At 42.4% G+C, this 15,565-nt stretch overlaps 1 protein-coding gene across 1 annotated transcript in view; it reads left to right on the forward strand.

The window, feature by feature from the left end:
* Positions 1–15,565, forward strand: part of kcnh8 (potassium voltage-gated channel, subfamily H (eag-related), member 8) — a gene marked incomplete at both ends in the record, with an annotated part of 51,408 nt that overhangs the window by 13,572 nt on the left and 22,271 nt on the right. Inside the window, 5 exons of the mRNA XM_080515522.1 lie at positions 3,955–4,086; positions 6,781–6,908; positions 8,235–8,472; positions 8,562–8,719; positions 14,088–14,292. Coding sequence (XP_080371648.1) covers positions 3,955–4,086; positions 6,781–6,908; positions 8,235–8,472; positions 8,562–8,719; positions 14,088–14,292 — 861 coding nt within the window. The remainder of the gene's footprint in view (positions 1–3,954; positions 4,087–6,780; positions 6,909–8,234; positions 8,473–8,561; positions 8,720–14,087; positions 14,293–15,565) is intronic.

Consider the following 15,565-nt stretch of genomic DNA (forward strand, 5'->3'; position numbering starts at 1 on the left):
CTGAAATTGTTTTTTTTCCCTACCGTTTAACAATTTGGTGTTGGAGTTGAGGACGGTGGAGATGGACAGAAAGCCATTAGAGGATGTGCAGACAGAGCGATTACCATGTGGGACTTTCATATTTCCATAAATGGATGGCAGTTCTCAGCGGCTTTTTCCAAGAAGCTGCATTTAAATTGGCACAGCTGGACCGACGGATAGCCGAAATAATGGCGGGAAGGATGGATGTGTACCCCACTTTATTGACCCATTCTCATTAAAAGGTGATTAAACAAAGCTATCACTCAGAAATGTCCCCCCGTAATTATTTAATGTGGTGACACATTAAACTTTAATAGCTGTCAGCTACTGACTCTTTAACCCTGTTTCCTTCAATTACAGTGAGCCCACTGAGCTGGCTGCGGTGTGGTGTGGTTTGGTGTGTGGCTCACTGATTAGCCAACAGGCTGCTGGACAAAATGGAGTAAAAATAAAATAATGAGCGTATCTCGGCGTCTGTGGTTTCAACACGTGCTGCGAGCTGGGGCTCTGTGCCCTCGTATGTTTCTATCAAAGATTTTGCCAATGTTAATGCTTCTTTTCCTTGTTACCACAGATCGAGTTGGGTGAATTTATCAAAGAGGAAATATGTATCTTCATCAAGGCTGGTTTCCGTGCGGCAATCCAAAAAAGAGGAGGCTGTTTTGCCACTCGCGCTGCTCTCTAATCGTGAAACATCCTGGAGCTTTCCAGTGTGACAAACTAGGACTCATGGTTGATATGACAATCTGAGGCAATACGCACACATAGGCAGGGTGCATGTTTCTTTACATAGGATTTTGGCATGTGTACTTCTGATTACCGTAAATCCTGGAGCATTTCCCATTAGAGAGGTCCCTTCTCAGTCCCTGCACAAACACAAGGCAGTATTGAAGAGGTTGTAAGTTAAAATTAAAACTCATGCACTTTTTTGGGATAATTTTACAGATATAAAATCTAAATAAATGAAGGTTATCTAGTTGTGAAAGGCTTAATTGGCATACAAATGTAATAATTATTTAAAATTCTTAAATGAGCTACAGTGAACAATCATATATTCTTTATATGAGGACCTGCCAACCTGATTTTCCACTAATAAAGTAACTTTTTTATAGTTTTATTTCTCCATGTGCATCCCAACAGCTGATAACGGGAAAAACTCTTTCTTGCAACTTTCCAGAGGAAGTTCGACAAAATGTCTACTTACCTTGAAGTTACACGTACCATGTGGTAGCTTTAATTTCACTCTTGATGTTTTTGGCAGCCGTGCTTCACTTGGACTTCACAAGACAATTATTTTTGCTCCATCCGGTCTGCTGGTGAAGTAGCTTGATTCACTGTATGTGGCGGAGATCGATATTATTCTCCTTCGCAAACTCTAATTCAACCAGAGCGACGTCGAGCCCACCCTCATCTCCCCTGGAAAATCACACCTCAAACAAGTCTTTCGAATCCTCTGAAAACAAATTGTTCTGTACGTGTACAACTGGACACATTTTTACTTGTTAATCAGCCCAAATCGCCTTTTATTTCCCCCACTTCATCATTCAGGCTGTGTTGCAGCCAATTTCCTGCTGGAAGGAGGGCTGTTTTGTTTTGTGGGGTTTTTTTTTTTCTCTCACCAGTCAGTTGTGAGTAATGAATGTGTCTCAACAACATTATTTCCAGTTGGCACTGAGAAATGGCAGCTGTTGCCAGGAGCAGTTAATGCTTTTCACGTTGATCAAATAACAATGTTGATTCAGGAGTTGTTTCTGAAGCTTGTGTCACCTCTTAAGCGCACAAACACTTACAAGCGAGGGTCAGATGTTTCTTCAAAGAGGGGGACAGCCGTCAGCGAGCGCAACACGAGATCTATTTCAGATTGCGCCGAGATCTGAGGTCTCGTAGATTGACCTTCGTGTGATTGAATCAGAATCTCCAGAGCCACTGAAGGACGCACCTTCAAGGGATGTTGTTGTTGTTGTTTTTGTTGTTGTTGTTATGGCTGCTGTAGGGAATTTAAAAGCTGTACAATGCAGGTATGATGATGAGCACATGGGTCAAATCTTCCTCTGCTTTCTTGATTGTCTCATAAAGCAAATTTGGCAGGCGGCTCAGTGCAGTTTGCACACGCACAAATCTGCTAATACCCTCGCAGATGTGACTGTCTACACAACTCCGTCTCGTGCTTTGTTGTCCTATATCGCTCTCCAGCTTTTCCTTTTTCATCCTGATCTCATTTACTTTTCCTTCCTAACCATTTTCTCCCCCATGCGTCTCTCCGATCAACCTCATTTAAATTTTTTTCCAGCCCCCCCCCCCTACCCTCTCCACCTCGTGCTTTTGATTTCACTTTGTCTCTATGAGGCCCCCGTCTTTTTTGTGTCGCCTCATCCCTCCATTTTTGTCTGTCACAGTCGGGCCTGAAAGTAAACGTAGCTGATTGACTCAGTTTGTCCTCCATCTGTCTGCCGGAGAGAAAAGAGCGCTGCGTGTTCGCAATCAGGAATGCTCTTTCTCGCACTGTGCGCCTGATAGTACTGCCTTTCCCCACAGGCATGCAGATTTACACACACACACACACACACACACACACACACACACACACACACACACACACACACACACACACACACACACACACACACACACACACACACACACACACACACACAAGAATACTGTGATTGAGTTATCAAGTGATAAGATTCAGCGAGTGGGAGTGATAGGAGGAAACTCCATGGGAAATCCCTCCTCATCAACAATTCCTTTCCATTCACGGAACACATATAAATACAATACAGAGTGAATCTATATCTGTATCATCAACACATCATGATAACGATTCTATTTTGAGGGCAGACTGAACCTACTCCTTTAAAAACATTTGCTTGGAAGTTTGACAAAGCCAGAGAGGGAGGAGAGCTCCTGGCAGACAGTGAACTTGTGTCATTGACATGCGTCTCTCACAGCGTGATGCGGATTAGGCTGAATTTGATGTGATTACATAATTAACGTTAAGACTTCAAGACAGCACAAACCTTTAGGAAAATCTTCCAGGGGCATATTTACATTATAGTCCCCTTTTTAGGATGATGAGCTAAAACTACTTGCAAACACAAATGCGTATTCACTAGATATGGAGCCTGTACAGTTACACCCTCCTCCCCCCTCCCACCTCCACCCCCGGAAAAAAAAATCCCTCTCCTCTTACACCTCAACTAAAGTGAATTTCTCAGTTTTTCTGGTGATGAAATTCTGTATTTACTCCCTTGTAATTGTCTGTAGTTTGGGTCTGGGCAGGCTGTCGTGGGTTCGGATGTTTTCTGCAAACTGCTCTCTGCTCACACAGAACTTAAAAATATTGAGAGATGTCGTGCACTTTCAGGCCACCGTAGTTTTTATCTGTTGAAAATAAGACGCAAAGACACACGGAATTGTTAGAAAGATAGACACTAAAAGATGTAATAATAATTCCCTATTTAAATAAAGTGGACACTTTTTTTCTTTTTTTTTAAATGAATGAATAAGGCGTTTACCAGTAATACAATTATCGGTGTAGGCACTAGAAACACACAGGCACACAAATGCTGACCTGCACTTCCTGTGAAAAGCAATCTATTTAGCAGGAGATGGGACCTCAGAGATGGGTTCATCTCTTGCTGTGCCTGGGGAACAGTGGCTCGGTCTATTTAAAGGCTCTGCTCCTCCTCTGGGACTTCCAACTGTATGGGCTCACTAATAAGTCTAGAAATGTGTGGAACTGTTGCTCTGCGTGCGCACAGGCACACACACACACACACACACACACACACACACACACACACACACACACACACACACACAGTCTGATTCTGATATACTCACATGTTGCAAATTCATTCTAATAAGAGGTACTACTGTTTAACGGTGTTAACCAAAGTGGGTTTTCTTTTTTTTTTTTTTCACTTTCAGCTGTACTTTTCTGGTGCCTACTGGACATTGTGCCAATTAAGAACGAGAAGGGCGACGTGGTGCTCTTCCTGGCTTCATTTAAGGACATCACAGACACTAAAGCCAAAGCCATCCAAGAGGATAAAAAGGAAGGTCAGTATGTCGGTACTGTTAGATGTTTCTAATGGTTCACATTCACAGAGGAAAATGTCACAAAGCCAAATAAAAAAAATAAAAAAAAATCTTGGTTTTGTTTTATAATGTGGACTTTTTTCATATACGGAACAAGATTTTAGCATCTGTCAATTATAGCAAACACAAACAACACAATCACTTAACCAGTACCAGGCTTTTTTTCTTAAAATCCCTAACATTCACATTTTTCCACTACAAAACTGTGAAGTAGGAATTAACAAACTTGTTAATAAAACCATTAAACCTTCTTATCGCCATCAGCAGACTTGATTGGGATCTGAAAACTCACAACTCATCAAAAATGTCGATTTGAGATTTTAACATCAAACATCAACACAGACAAACAGCTCAGCTGCAACCGACGACAACTTGACTATGAATCTTACGTCAACTTTAGTTTGTGAATATGTTGAACTCTTCTGTGATTATAAATATGCCCCACAGCCACAAACTGCATTAAAAAAATGCATCAATCATGTAAAATATAGTAGAGATATTGTGATATTATACATTAAAATAATGTGGACAAAGTCAGCTATATGGATAAGTGTTTTGCAATGCTCCAAAAAAAAAAACTTTAACACCAACCAAGATTGCGTGAAAGCAGGATAAAACCCCCTTTAGTATCCTCAGTTGTTTTTGGGCTGTGCGAGTGAACCAGAGTGCCGAAAACCCCACAATCCACGCACCCAATATGCAAACTTCACACAGGAACCCCCCCAGACCAAACCAAGCACCTTCTCATTATGAAACAACAGTGCGAACTTCTACGACACGGTGCAGCCAGAGATAAGTTGAGCAAACGAAGATTTTCCCAAACTTTTAACCATCATGCCTCAGTTTAGCATTGCTTACATATCCTGTCCGATAAAGAAGCACTTCAGAAGCAATAGTTCACTCATATACTTCAAGCTGCATTCTCATACTATTACCTTAAAAGAACAAATCCAAGGCTAGGAGCAGTCCCCAAAGAAAAGAGAAGGTCGGTATGTTTAGATCGGGATGTTTGTGTTTGTCTTTGTCTTTGTGAAGTCAGCAAACTGACTTTTCTCATCCCCGGCCTGCCTCCCCTGGACTTGCCTAATTACTCTCATTCCGGTAAATAAGGGAGAGCTGGATGCAGAAAGCAAAGTTATTTTTGCTCTCATAATGAAATGCTTCTCATAGAGAAGGAAAGAGGCTGACACTGCATGCCTCTGAGAGAAAGAAATACCTCGCTGTAATAGGTTGGGTTCTGACAAGCTTGTCGAAATGAGAATATGTCTGCTATGTCTCACAAACATTTGCATTTTGTTCTCGACGCAGACGTAGAGAGGCATGGGATATTGTGTGTTTATGCCAAATGCTGAATATTGAGTTTGAGAACAAAGTCATACTGAATCAAAACATCTTAACATCACTCGAATGATCAGAACAACTCTGACCGGGTGATATTCTGGGAAAGCCTTTTATTGAATGAAGCCCAGTTGCGGCATGTCAAAAGTGTGCAAAAGAGGGGAACCCAGTCTCTTGCATCAGCAGTCTTTCTTTTTCTCCACACTTCTCTTCCACCTTTGGCAAAAAACTCATTCTCCCATTTGGATCCTGCCTCCTCGTGTCCTTTGCTCACCTTTCCTTCTTTCCATCACCGCCACGTCTCATCTGTTCCAGCGGCGTTAATGAAATCCGTCTGTTCTCCAGCTTCCTATCGGCCTTACATGCCTCTGCCTTCCCCACCACCTTATACACGGCACCCACCCCTCCACACCTACACTCTCCCCTCTCCCCCTCACAAAGAATGGCTATAAAAGCGGAGGGAAATTCATTAGGTCTAAAAATAAGCATGTCTCTGTCTCTGTGCTCCTGCCGTGTCGCGTCCCCCAAGGCTGCGCCGCGTTATGGATGGGCCCTGTCTGTTCCCCTCATCTGGGGTCCATACACACAATCTCAACACACACTGCAGAGCGCATACACGCCACCAAAGGACACTCGGAAGCAGTTATCATTTCTATTCTCCTGCTTTGTTATTGCCGTTATCCCTCCCTCAAGTCGATCCTTGAGTCCTTTCCTGTGGGTTCACAGCCGCGAGAATGGAGCTCAGAACCGAGCAGCAATAAAGTGCCTTCTCCTATTACCCAACTCCTCCATCTGAACACATCACTGCACTATCCGCTTTATCTAATACTGTACGTTGGAAGGAGGCGCACACACGCCGACATGCCTGCGAGCGTACGCGCACGCAGACCCACACCGGCAGCAATCTCCCACTGAAAAATATAAAATACTGCTCCTCAGCCCCAGCGGCGATTTTTCAAAGCCGGAAATTGCACTGTTTTGTTGGAGATAGTGTTTACACAATAAGGCATTATCAGCAATGTAAGGTTGAATAATGTCCATCAAAAGAGGTGACAAATGTTATTTGACATTACAAAAGGAACATTACAGTGAAAACCTTTTTTTTTTTTGCAAATTGCACAGTTTGCTCCGAAATAAAACATTCTCGCTGTTGCATATTCATGTTTTCCTATTTTCCTATTCAGGATGGAATATTTTGTTATTTCATCAAGCATAACGGCTGATTGAGTCATCAAGAGTCAACCTTGGGGGGTAAAGCATTGTGGCTGTTTGCGCACCGACTTCCCTGTAAATGTACGTTTGTGTTTGTGTTTACAGAGCGGCGGCGCAGCAGGGTGAAAACAGGTTCTCCATTCAGCTCGGCACGTCTGCGGAGCAGCACCGTGCTCTACCACATATCTGGTCACCTCCACAGCCGAGAGAAGAGCAAGATTAAACTCAACAAGGTATCATCAGACTCTTCAAACAATGGGGCAGGAGGGAACACGATGAAGGATCATTCAAAAGAGGGCGGAGGCGGACCGCATTATGTGGGATGTGAGGAGATAGCTGATCCCACTGAAGCACGGTGCGCATGAAAGAACGGGGAGCCGAGGAAGCTCTGAAGTTAACTAAACTGTCCAATGAATCGCACAAGCGAGAATATTACACCGTTACTGTTTGTTGGCATGATGTTATCAATGCAGTTACAGCTTTGGTATATGTTTCTTTAAGCAGAAATGAAATGTAATAACTTTTTCATCCATATCTTAAAATATATTGATTTAGATATGGAAGAGTGGAAGTTGGTAACCTCAATGAATGGCTTTTTTTTTAAGTTATGGCAGTGACATAGATAAGATGAAATAAGGTCTCGCTGCATCAGCTGGGGCTCAGAGGAAAGAGCTATTGTTGTTTTTGTGGAAGCAACGTGAGGCAGAAGACAAAGTACAAAAACAGGAAAATCTGTTAAGGGCCAGGTTGTTAGAGGAGGAACGGCCTGAGATCAAGGCTTCACCTTGAGGCTCCGCTCTGTAATTTGAAAAACACCCAAAACAATTAATTAAAGTCATAGCACATCACTTTGAGATGTTCTGCACATTTTGATGTGCTTAATTAATATGTGCTCTCATTATCGCCAAAAATCCAATCTGCCAAAGGTCACAGCACACTGTTCCTGAACTTTGTGCACAATATGATGTGCTTTTTGTGTATATGTTCCCAACCCACACTGAACACCGATGCAAGAAAAAAATGAAGATGAAGAAGTTTAAAAATAAACCGGCGCATAGAATAGTAATCTTTGCGCCTCCCCTCTTAAAGAGACAGGAACACAGAAAAAGTAGTAATCAGAAGTATGACACGTTCCATATACAGGATCTGTGTGATGACTACTATCATATAAACAAGCAATAAGCAGCTATATAATTTCAGATTTTTGTTCAATTTTTTTTTTTTTTTTAAATCAACCAATCAAAGTTTGTTCGCACCCTGAGTTTAATTTCAGTGATGGACGAATGCAGAAAGAGTAAAAATCTCCAGGTTTGAGTGATGCCTTTTCCAAGCATGATTTTTTTTCCTTTAGATTTTCAAAATGAAAAACTATTAATGAAATACCCCAGGATGTTGGTGTAAGACAAAACCTGCACTTCTTGAGAGATGTTTATTAGTGCAGTGGAGCGCAACACTGCTGCTGAACTCTATGTTGCATCCCCAGAAGGAAAAAAAAGACAGTGGATGTGTCCTACACAAACAAGGTGTGTGACTCCTGTTTTTATACTTTGTGCTGCCAGAATGTGTTTGGGGATCCGCCTGCCCTCCCAGAGTACAAGGTAGCCGATGCCAAAAAGTCCAAGTTCATCCTCCTACACTACAGCACGTTCAAAGCAGGCTGGGACTGGCTGATCCTGCTCGCCACGTTCTACGTCGCTGTCACCGTGCCCTACAACGTGTGCTTCATCGGGGACGACGACGACCTCACGCGCAGCACCACCGTCAGCGACATCGCTGTGGAGATACTGTTCATCATAGGTCGGTTGCAGTTTCCGAAATGTTCGTGCATCAACACTTGAGAGTTTGTTATTTTCACACTGGCCCAAACCCCCACTATCTTTCTCCAGACATTGTTTTCAATTTCCGCACCACCTACGTCAGCAAATCGGGCCAGGTGATCTTCGACGCTCGGCAGATATGCATCCACTACCTTACCACCTGGTTCATCATCGACTTGGTGGCTGCTTTGCCCTTTGACCTGCTCTATGCCTTCAAAGTCAGCGTGGTGAGTAACTTTAGCCTGTTTAAACACAGTTTCTGTCTGTCGTGTGTGAAAGAGGAAGACAGAGCAGATTTGTATTGCTACAGCACCACGAGGCCTCATTAATACTTTAAAATAAATCTATAAAAGAACATAAATATGCAAATTACTACATAAAAGCCATCAACATGCAAATATAAAAACATTGATACAGACCTTTGAACGCTCTGTTCCAATCATCAAGAAGCATGAAACTAAAAGCAGGTCAAGTTTCTATGTGTTTTTTTAGACTGAAGAAGAAGACTGAGTGGTAGTTGGATGATTTGTTTTATACAATTTATTGAATGTGCTTTTAAAATTTACGTCTGAGTCCAGAACTAAACCAAGAAATCTGTTTTAGTGACATGGAAACGGAATAGTTGTTGGTTTCCCATTAGCTTTATTATCACTGATTGTAAGAGTTCCACACGGTGGTGTGGCGGTTAGTGTCTCACAGCGAGACTTCTACATGTGTTGGTTTTCTCCAGGTGCCTCGATTTTCTCCAACAGTCCAAAACATGTGCGTCTAAGGTCAATTAGTCACTGTAAATTTCATGTAGGTGGGAATTATACTTTGTGCGTCTGTGAGACTCTTTACGTCTCTGCATTTTACTCCGTGTTAATCAGGCCACGTGTCCCGGGTGTAGCCTGCCTTCACCCGTCAGCTTCTGTGTCTCACACCCCCTGGAAGAGCAATAAAATCCATTAAATGTAATGTACAGTCATTTCTGCATTTATTAGTTTCTTTTCCTGGAAGAACTTACAGGAATGACGGATTAGTAGACAGGGGAGTGTAAAGAAACACCAGCTTTGAATGTCGTTGAGAACAAACAAATCTGGTAATTGACGTGTGGCCCGGCAGCAGCGCTCTCTCTTCCTTTTGTGGTAGTGAGCAACACATCCGGCGCATTTGACATTTCATGAGAATAGATCATGTGGATTGTTTCCAGAGGTGCCCCGGTGTCTCTTTGATTTGGCATATTGATTCCACACAGTGTACAAGCACTGACGAAACAATCAAATCTTTGTCATTAAAACCTTTTTCTGTTCTGCTTGAGTCAAATACATGGCCCCCTTAAGAATAGTCGAGTGGAGGAAGAAACGGAGCATCTGAAGCAATTAGGTGGACTGTGTTGTCTTGTCCCTGGCTGAATGATATCACCCAATCGAAGTACTGCACTATAGGGAGGTTTTGATTGGTTGCTTATTGAAGTTTTTGTCTTTGGTTCCCTAATTTAGAGAGGGGCCGCCCTCGCTCTTACACACTGTAATGCGGATGTAAAGACCCGACCTGTGTGGTGCTGTCGCACTAGCACTTGAGTCACATAGTGGGAAAAAACGAGTTTTGTGGGTTTATTTGGACGTGTGAACGATATAAAAGATGTAAAAACAGAAAGGCGAGAAAACTCTCAACATTTTTATGGGAAAACTGTCAAAACAGAAACCTGACGATCAAAGTCACGGTAAGAAAGTAAGAAGAAAAAGTGAGAAAGTGGAGGGATGTGTCGTGTCATTTACTTTGAGTGAGTGGGGCGGGGGGGGGGGGGGGGGGGGGGGGAGGTTGGGAGCTGTGACAGGCTGCTCCAGGCAAAGAGACCAGTTTGGTTTCAACCTCTATTAATGGAAATACCATGCACTCCCAGTAGGCTGGGATTTGGGTAGAAGGCCACTGGGCCACACGTTCCCCCCTCTGCCGGCGGGGGAAGCAGGAGGGGCTGGTAATTGAGGAACGTTCTGCGTGATGTCCCTCTCCGAGGACAAAGTACTGAGAGCCACGTCGCCTTTGAGGAGAGAAGCCGTCTTTCACCAAAATGAGCCCCAGCGCCACAGCGGCGTCCATCCCTCGCCTTCTCCTTCCTCTTGTTTTTGTGAGATGTTGTTGTTCGTCCCTCTCTTTTTTTTAACTGTGTTTTACAGTCAGTCAAGTGGCCTCGTTTCACCCTGACTTTACCCTTTTTTCTTTTCTTTTTTTTTCTTGTCAGAGCAGGAGCTGAGTTGCATTTCTTTGGAAAGTATTTAGAAAGCTCATCCATCTATACATGACTGTCAGCTGATTGTCGGGATTATCCAGTTTTTTTTGGGGGGGATGAACAAAAGATCCCTCATTTAAAAGTGAAGTTAGTTTTGGGGAAAAACACTTCAGGCAATAAATATAGAAGTTCCAATGCGGGGAACAGCATTTTTTCTTTGCAATTTTGCTTCCATCCATTTTCACAGCCTTTCGTTGAACTTAAATGCACTTTTACTCGGTACATGAAATAACCGTATGTGTTTTTATTGTTTTGGTTGATCCAAACACAAGCTGTCTACTAGTTACTGTTAAAGCTCTAACAAGTATGTCTCCTCGACCTCGTTCCCCCATTTGTGCCAAACAACAGCAAGAGCCAGGTGAATTGGCACCAATACAATAAGCAAAGTCAAACATGCTCGTGTGATGTGAAACACATGACTGCAAGTGAAGGAACAATAATAGCATTTCTGGAGACTTACAGTCTCAAAGGCCCAAATTGCTGCCTTGCAAAAGCAAAGAGGAAAGTAAGCAATCATGCTGCTAAATGTACATTTCACAGCTGATGAGCAGGGGAAATGAAAATGTGAATGGCAGAGGTGAGGTGGAAGTGGGGAAACTTCAAAAGGCATGCGGTGCGTACATTATATTGCTCACTGCTCATGTTGCTGGAGGAGAATAGGATGTGGCGCAGCCTGTTCTCTCTATAGGTGGGATGCAGGGTGGTGATAGATGGTGCGGAGGAGATGGAGCTTCTCCCCAGGGCTCGGTGGGAGGCTTCATTACCCCTCGTGCTGCACCAGTTCTGCACTTTCTCACAGCGAGACTGTGAGAAAGTGCCACCGAGCATCCTGGAGCCATATGCAGGAGCACAGCTGATGAGAACCGTCCGCACGTCGCCTGTCCTTGGCTACGTTCAGTTGCTTTTCTGTCTCTGACTCTCCCTCACACTTTCAGATTCCTTCACCCTCGCTGCTTGTAAGCCTTCGTTATCGCCTCATTTATTTTTACTTTCGCTCTCTATTTGAACGTTAAGCGTTTGTCCCACTTTCCCCATCACCGCCACGCTTTCACCCCGCAACCACTCCATCCCTCTTCCACTATGCAAACACTCGTGCAACATATATCAAATGTCCTCTTTGTCCCATATCCGTGTGTGTGCATGTGCGTGTGTCCAGTGGGGATACATGACGGCAAGCCCCAAATGACGGACTGCTGGTGGAGATTGCCTGAGGAGCAGGTGCACAATGGATGACATTCACGTCACATCTGCAGCTCATGAAAGTGGGGAAAGGTGTGCAAAAAGAACTTACCGTTGAGTTTCAAATTGAAAAAGGGGATTCGTTTTTGTTTTTTTAAATCAACAAAACAAGAGCGGCTATTGCTAAGATCGGCTGCCTGATTGCTGGAATTGGTGTATTTATAATCAAAGGTCCTTCATCAGGAAATCCTCGTGAAGATCGGAAAGCAGTAATGTTTACAAGCATTTGTCAAGTTCTGTTGTCAAGTTCTAATTATAGAATTTGAGAGCGTTTAAGCACCCTCTAATGCTGGGAGGACACAAAGCATGCTTTCTGTCGCCCAGTGCTGTGCAACTGCGTGTATTCCTGTCGACTATCACTCTTTTGTGAGATTTACTATCTGTAAAAAGGAGATGATTACACCCTGCGCCTCTCTTTCATACTTGTCCTGTCACTATCTTTATATATTCCTCGTGTTTTCAAAAATATTTCATGCTTGCGCAATACTCGGTCACTGCTTCGCTTTGACGCGAGCATGTGTGTCTTTATTCTTTGATACAGTGCCGACAGAGGAAGGTGATACACTCAACCTGGGAAAAAACATTGATCTCACAGTCATCAAGAGTTGTAATGTTCTCCTGTGGATGAAATGAGAACACACTTGGCCTCAGATTGTGGTTTTTCCCATTCAGGCAGATATAATTTTGTGAAAAGCTTTTGCATAATCCTCCACTTGTCTCTGGCAAAGACTTTATGAAATGTCCACCCTACCTATAATTGAATAGTCTTTCATTTGCAAGATATTTAAGGTTTTTTTTTTTCAGTCCTGCAAATTTCATGTGTCTGGTAGGATTTCAATGGAATTTGTCAGTTTGAATGGGCCATTTCATGACCTTCCGTATCTCCATTCACAGCTATTGCTCAGTAGAGGTATTAATGCTCACAATGTCAGTAAATGAGTAACTTCTGATTCAACTTCAACCTTTAGACTGATGCCCTGACACCAATGTAACACTTTCTTTGACATGATGCGTGATGAATCAAATACTTCATGCTCCCCATTGCATCAAAGAAATCTCACATCACAGCTGATGCAAGGCTCTTCTGCTGAAAAGCAGTTTTTGCTCTCCATCAAACACTTCAGTACATCTTCTGGTGCCCCTCAACCCATCGTCGGTGTTTTGAATCTTTCAGGATCGGACACACTGGCCCAGCTTGACCCCGCCAAGGTTAATCAGACAGTTTTCAGGGGCATTACCTTTGTCACTTTGATTTATTCTCTGGATTCAGAGCCATCGAGTGGTTTTCTCAGCTGCTTCCCTGATGTTGTTGATGTCTCTGCCCCTCCTCCGCTTTGCTTCATGAAAGAAGTGACTCTCAAATCCTCTCCAGCCGACTCATAGGGCATCATGACACAACACGTGTTTATATGTGGACCTTTTTCTTTTCATTGCCCTCTTCCAACTGTTACAGCAGAAAAATAAGTCTCATGGGTTTTTGTCCTGTTTCTTGTTGACCTTATTCTAAAGCAGCATGGAAATACAAAACTTGGACCACACTGACCCAACATATGTTTCGACGTCTTTTGAATTGTGGAGTGAATTTAACACACATGTACCTCATCACTTCTTTTTTTTTTTTTTTTTTGTATTACCAATTCAGATATACACTCCTCTTGAACAATTATTTTGTATTTTTCCAGACTCAAAGACATCCACAGCCATGTCGACTTGTGATTTCAAAGTACTGTCTTAGACCTTTTTTTCGAACACATATTTAGGAAAGAGAAAAACATACTCTACACACCACAGGTTTGAGTAAGAGGGCATTCAACAGTCACCCCTGAAGAGGCTCTAATCATTTATACCCAAATTGGAACTTGAAAATTAAACTAAGGGTTTTAATTCATTTTGTCCATTGTCTGTTTAAGCTGAAATGTCCAAATAGATTTCAAAAAGCCTCGTCAGTTCCAATTTACTTGAATGGAAAATGATACAATGGTAAATGCGTGTGAAGCTAAAACAGAAATAGACCATCTGCTCCCTAAAAAAAAAAAAAAAAAAAAAAAAAATAGTCTCATTGACATATTGTTTTTCGTCTGTAGGTGTCCGTGGTGCATCTGTTAAAAACTGTGCGCCTCCTCCGCTTGCTGCGCCTGCTTCAGAAGATGGACCGATACTCCCAGCACAGCACCGTGGTACTGACCCTGCTCATGTCTATGTTTGCTCTCCTGGCCCACTGGATGGCCTGCATCTGGTACATTATCGGCAAAATGGAGATGGAGGCCAACGCCTACAACTGGGATATCGGTGAGTACCTGCACAGTGATGCCAAGTGTTTGCTGACAGGCAAAAATATCTACGAGCTCACAATTAGTCAAATGTAGCAAGTGCCTTTGTTGTTTCTTTTGGCTCAGCGGGAGCGCGATTGGGCATTTCACCAAAAATCAGTAGGAGCATTGTCAGACACTTTGGGGAATTAGATGTGATACAATATGAATAGAATTGGCAACGTTATGTCCATAAAACCAAATATTTTTAGTTTGTAACTGCTGATTCACCATTAGGCACTGAATACCACAAATGGCAAATTAAGTTTTAAATGTTTTATTTCGATTCTGATTTTTTTTCTTTGCAGTGCAAGTATAACTACATTAATTATCTTTGCAAATGTCATTGGGGTAACGTTCAAAACAGATTTAAATGCAGTGAATAAAAAAAAGAATGACAGAATGATGTTCAGTTCACAAAATATCAAGGTCAATCAGAGCAAAAGTGATGGAATAACAGCATGTTGCTCGCTGTTGTTGGTTTTGTTCGTACATTCAGGCAGAATGATGAAGAAAAACAGGCTGAAATATGTGAGTGAAAAGCGTTCACACAATGGAGATTTAAGGAAATAATCAAGACTTCTTGGTGCCTTTTCAGCAGAGGGAATCATCATTTCGCCTTGTCAAATACTGGATCGGCATAAAGGAAACTGTGTGTGATTATTAGTATAAATCGAAACAATAAATTGCTCCTGCCTCATAAATGGCTCAGTGTATATGCAAACAATACAGTTAAAATATTGGATGGTATATTGGTAATCTAACATTATGAAAATCAAGCATATATTTTATGTGGAAAACTTCACTTCGCTGAAGTTTTTCAGACTCAAATTCTACTTGTTCTGGCACTTGATGAGTGTTTCAGCATCCTGGTGTACACCACTTTTATTGCTCATCATTTTCAAATCAGCATTTCTTCCCAAGAAGGTATAGATGTGTGAAAGCAGCAGTTCTGTTCCATTTTATTTTAGGATCTGAAGTCCTGTAGATCATCATGGATTTCTGATTGACTTTTTGGCCTTCCGGAGAGAAATGTTCAGTTCTGAGAGAGTACGAGGGGAAAAGAAAAGGGATGAAGCCTGTTACAGAACTATAGATTTGTATAAGGCATTGTGGTAATATTTGCAGTCCTCACAGATCAATCAAAATGACACTGCAGAGACAGAGGTGTGAAACGTGGTATTGAACTGGGAGGTCTGTGAATAACTGTGTTGTATAAGTGTTTCATCATGTTGTCATACATTGGAGTATGT

Source organism: Blennius ocellaris, assembly GCF_963422515.1.
Source record: "Blennius ocellaris genome assembly, chromosome: 20".
In the NCBI taxonomy this organism is placed as follows: domain Eukaryota; kingdom Metazoa; phylum Chordata; class Actinopteri; order Blenniiformes; family Blenniidae; genus Blennius; species Blennius ocellaris.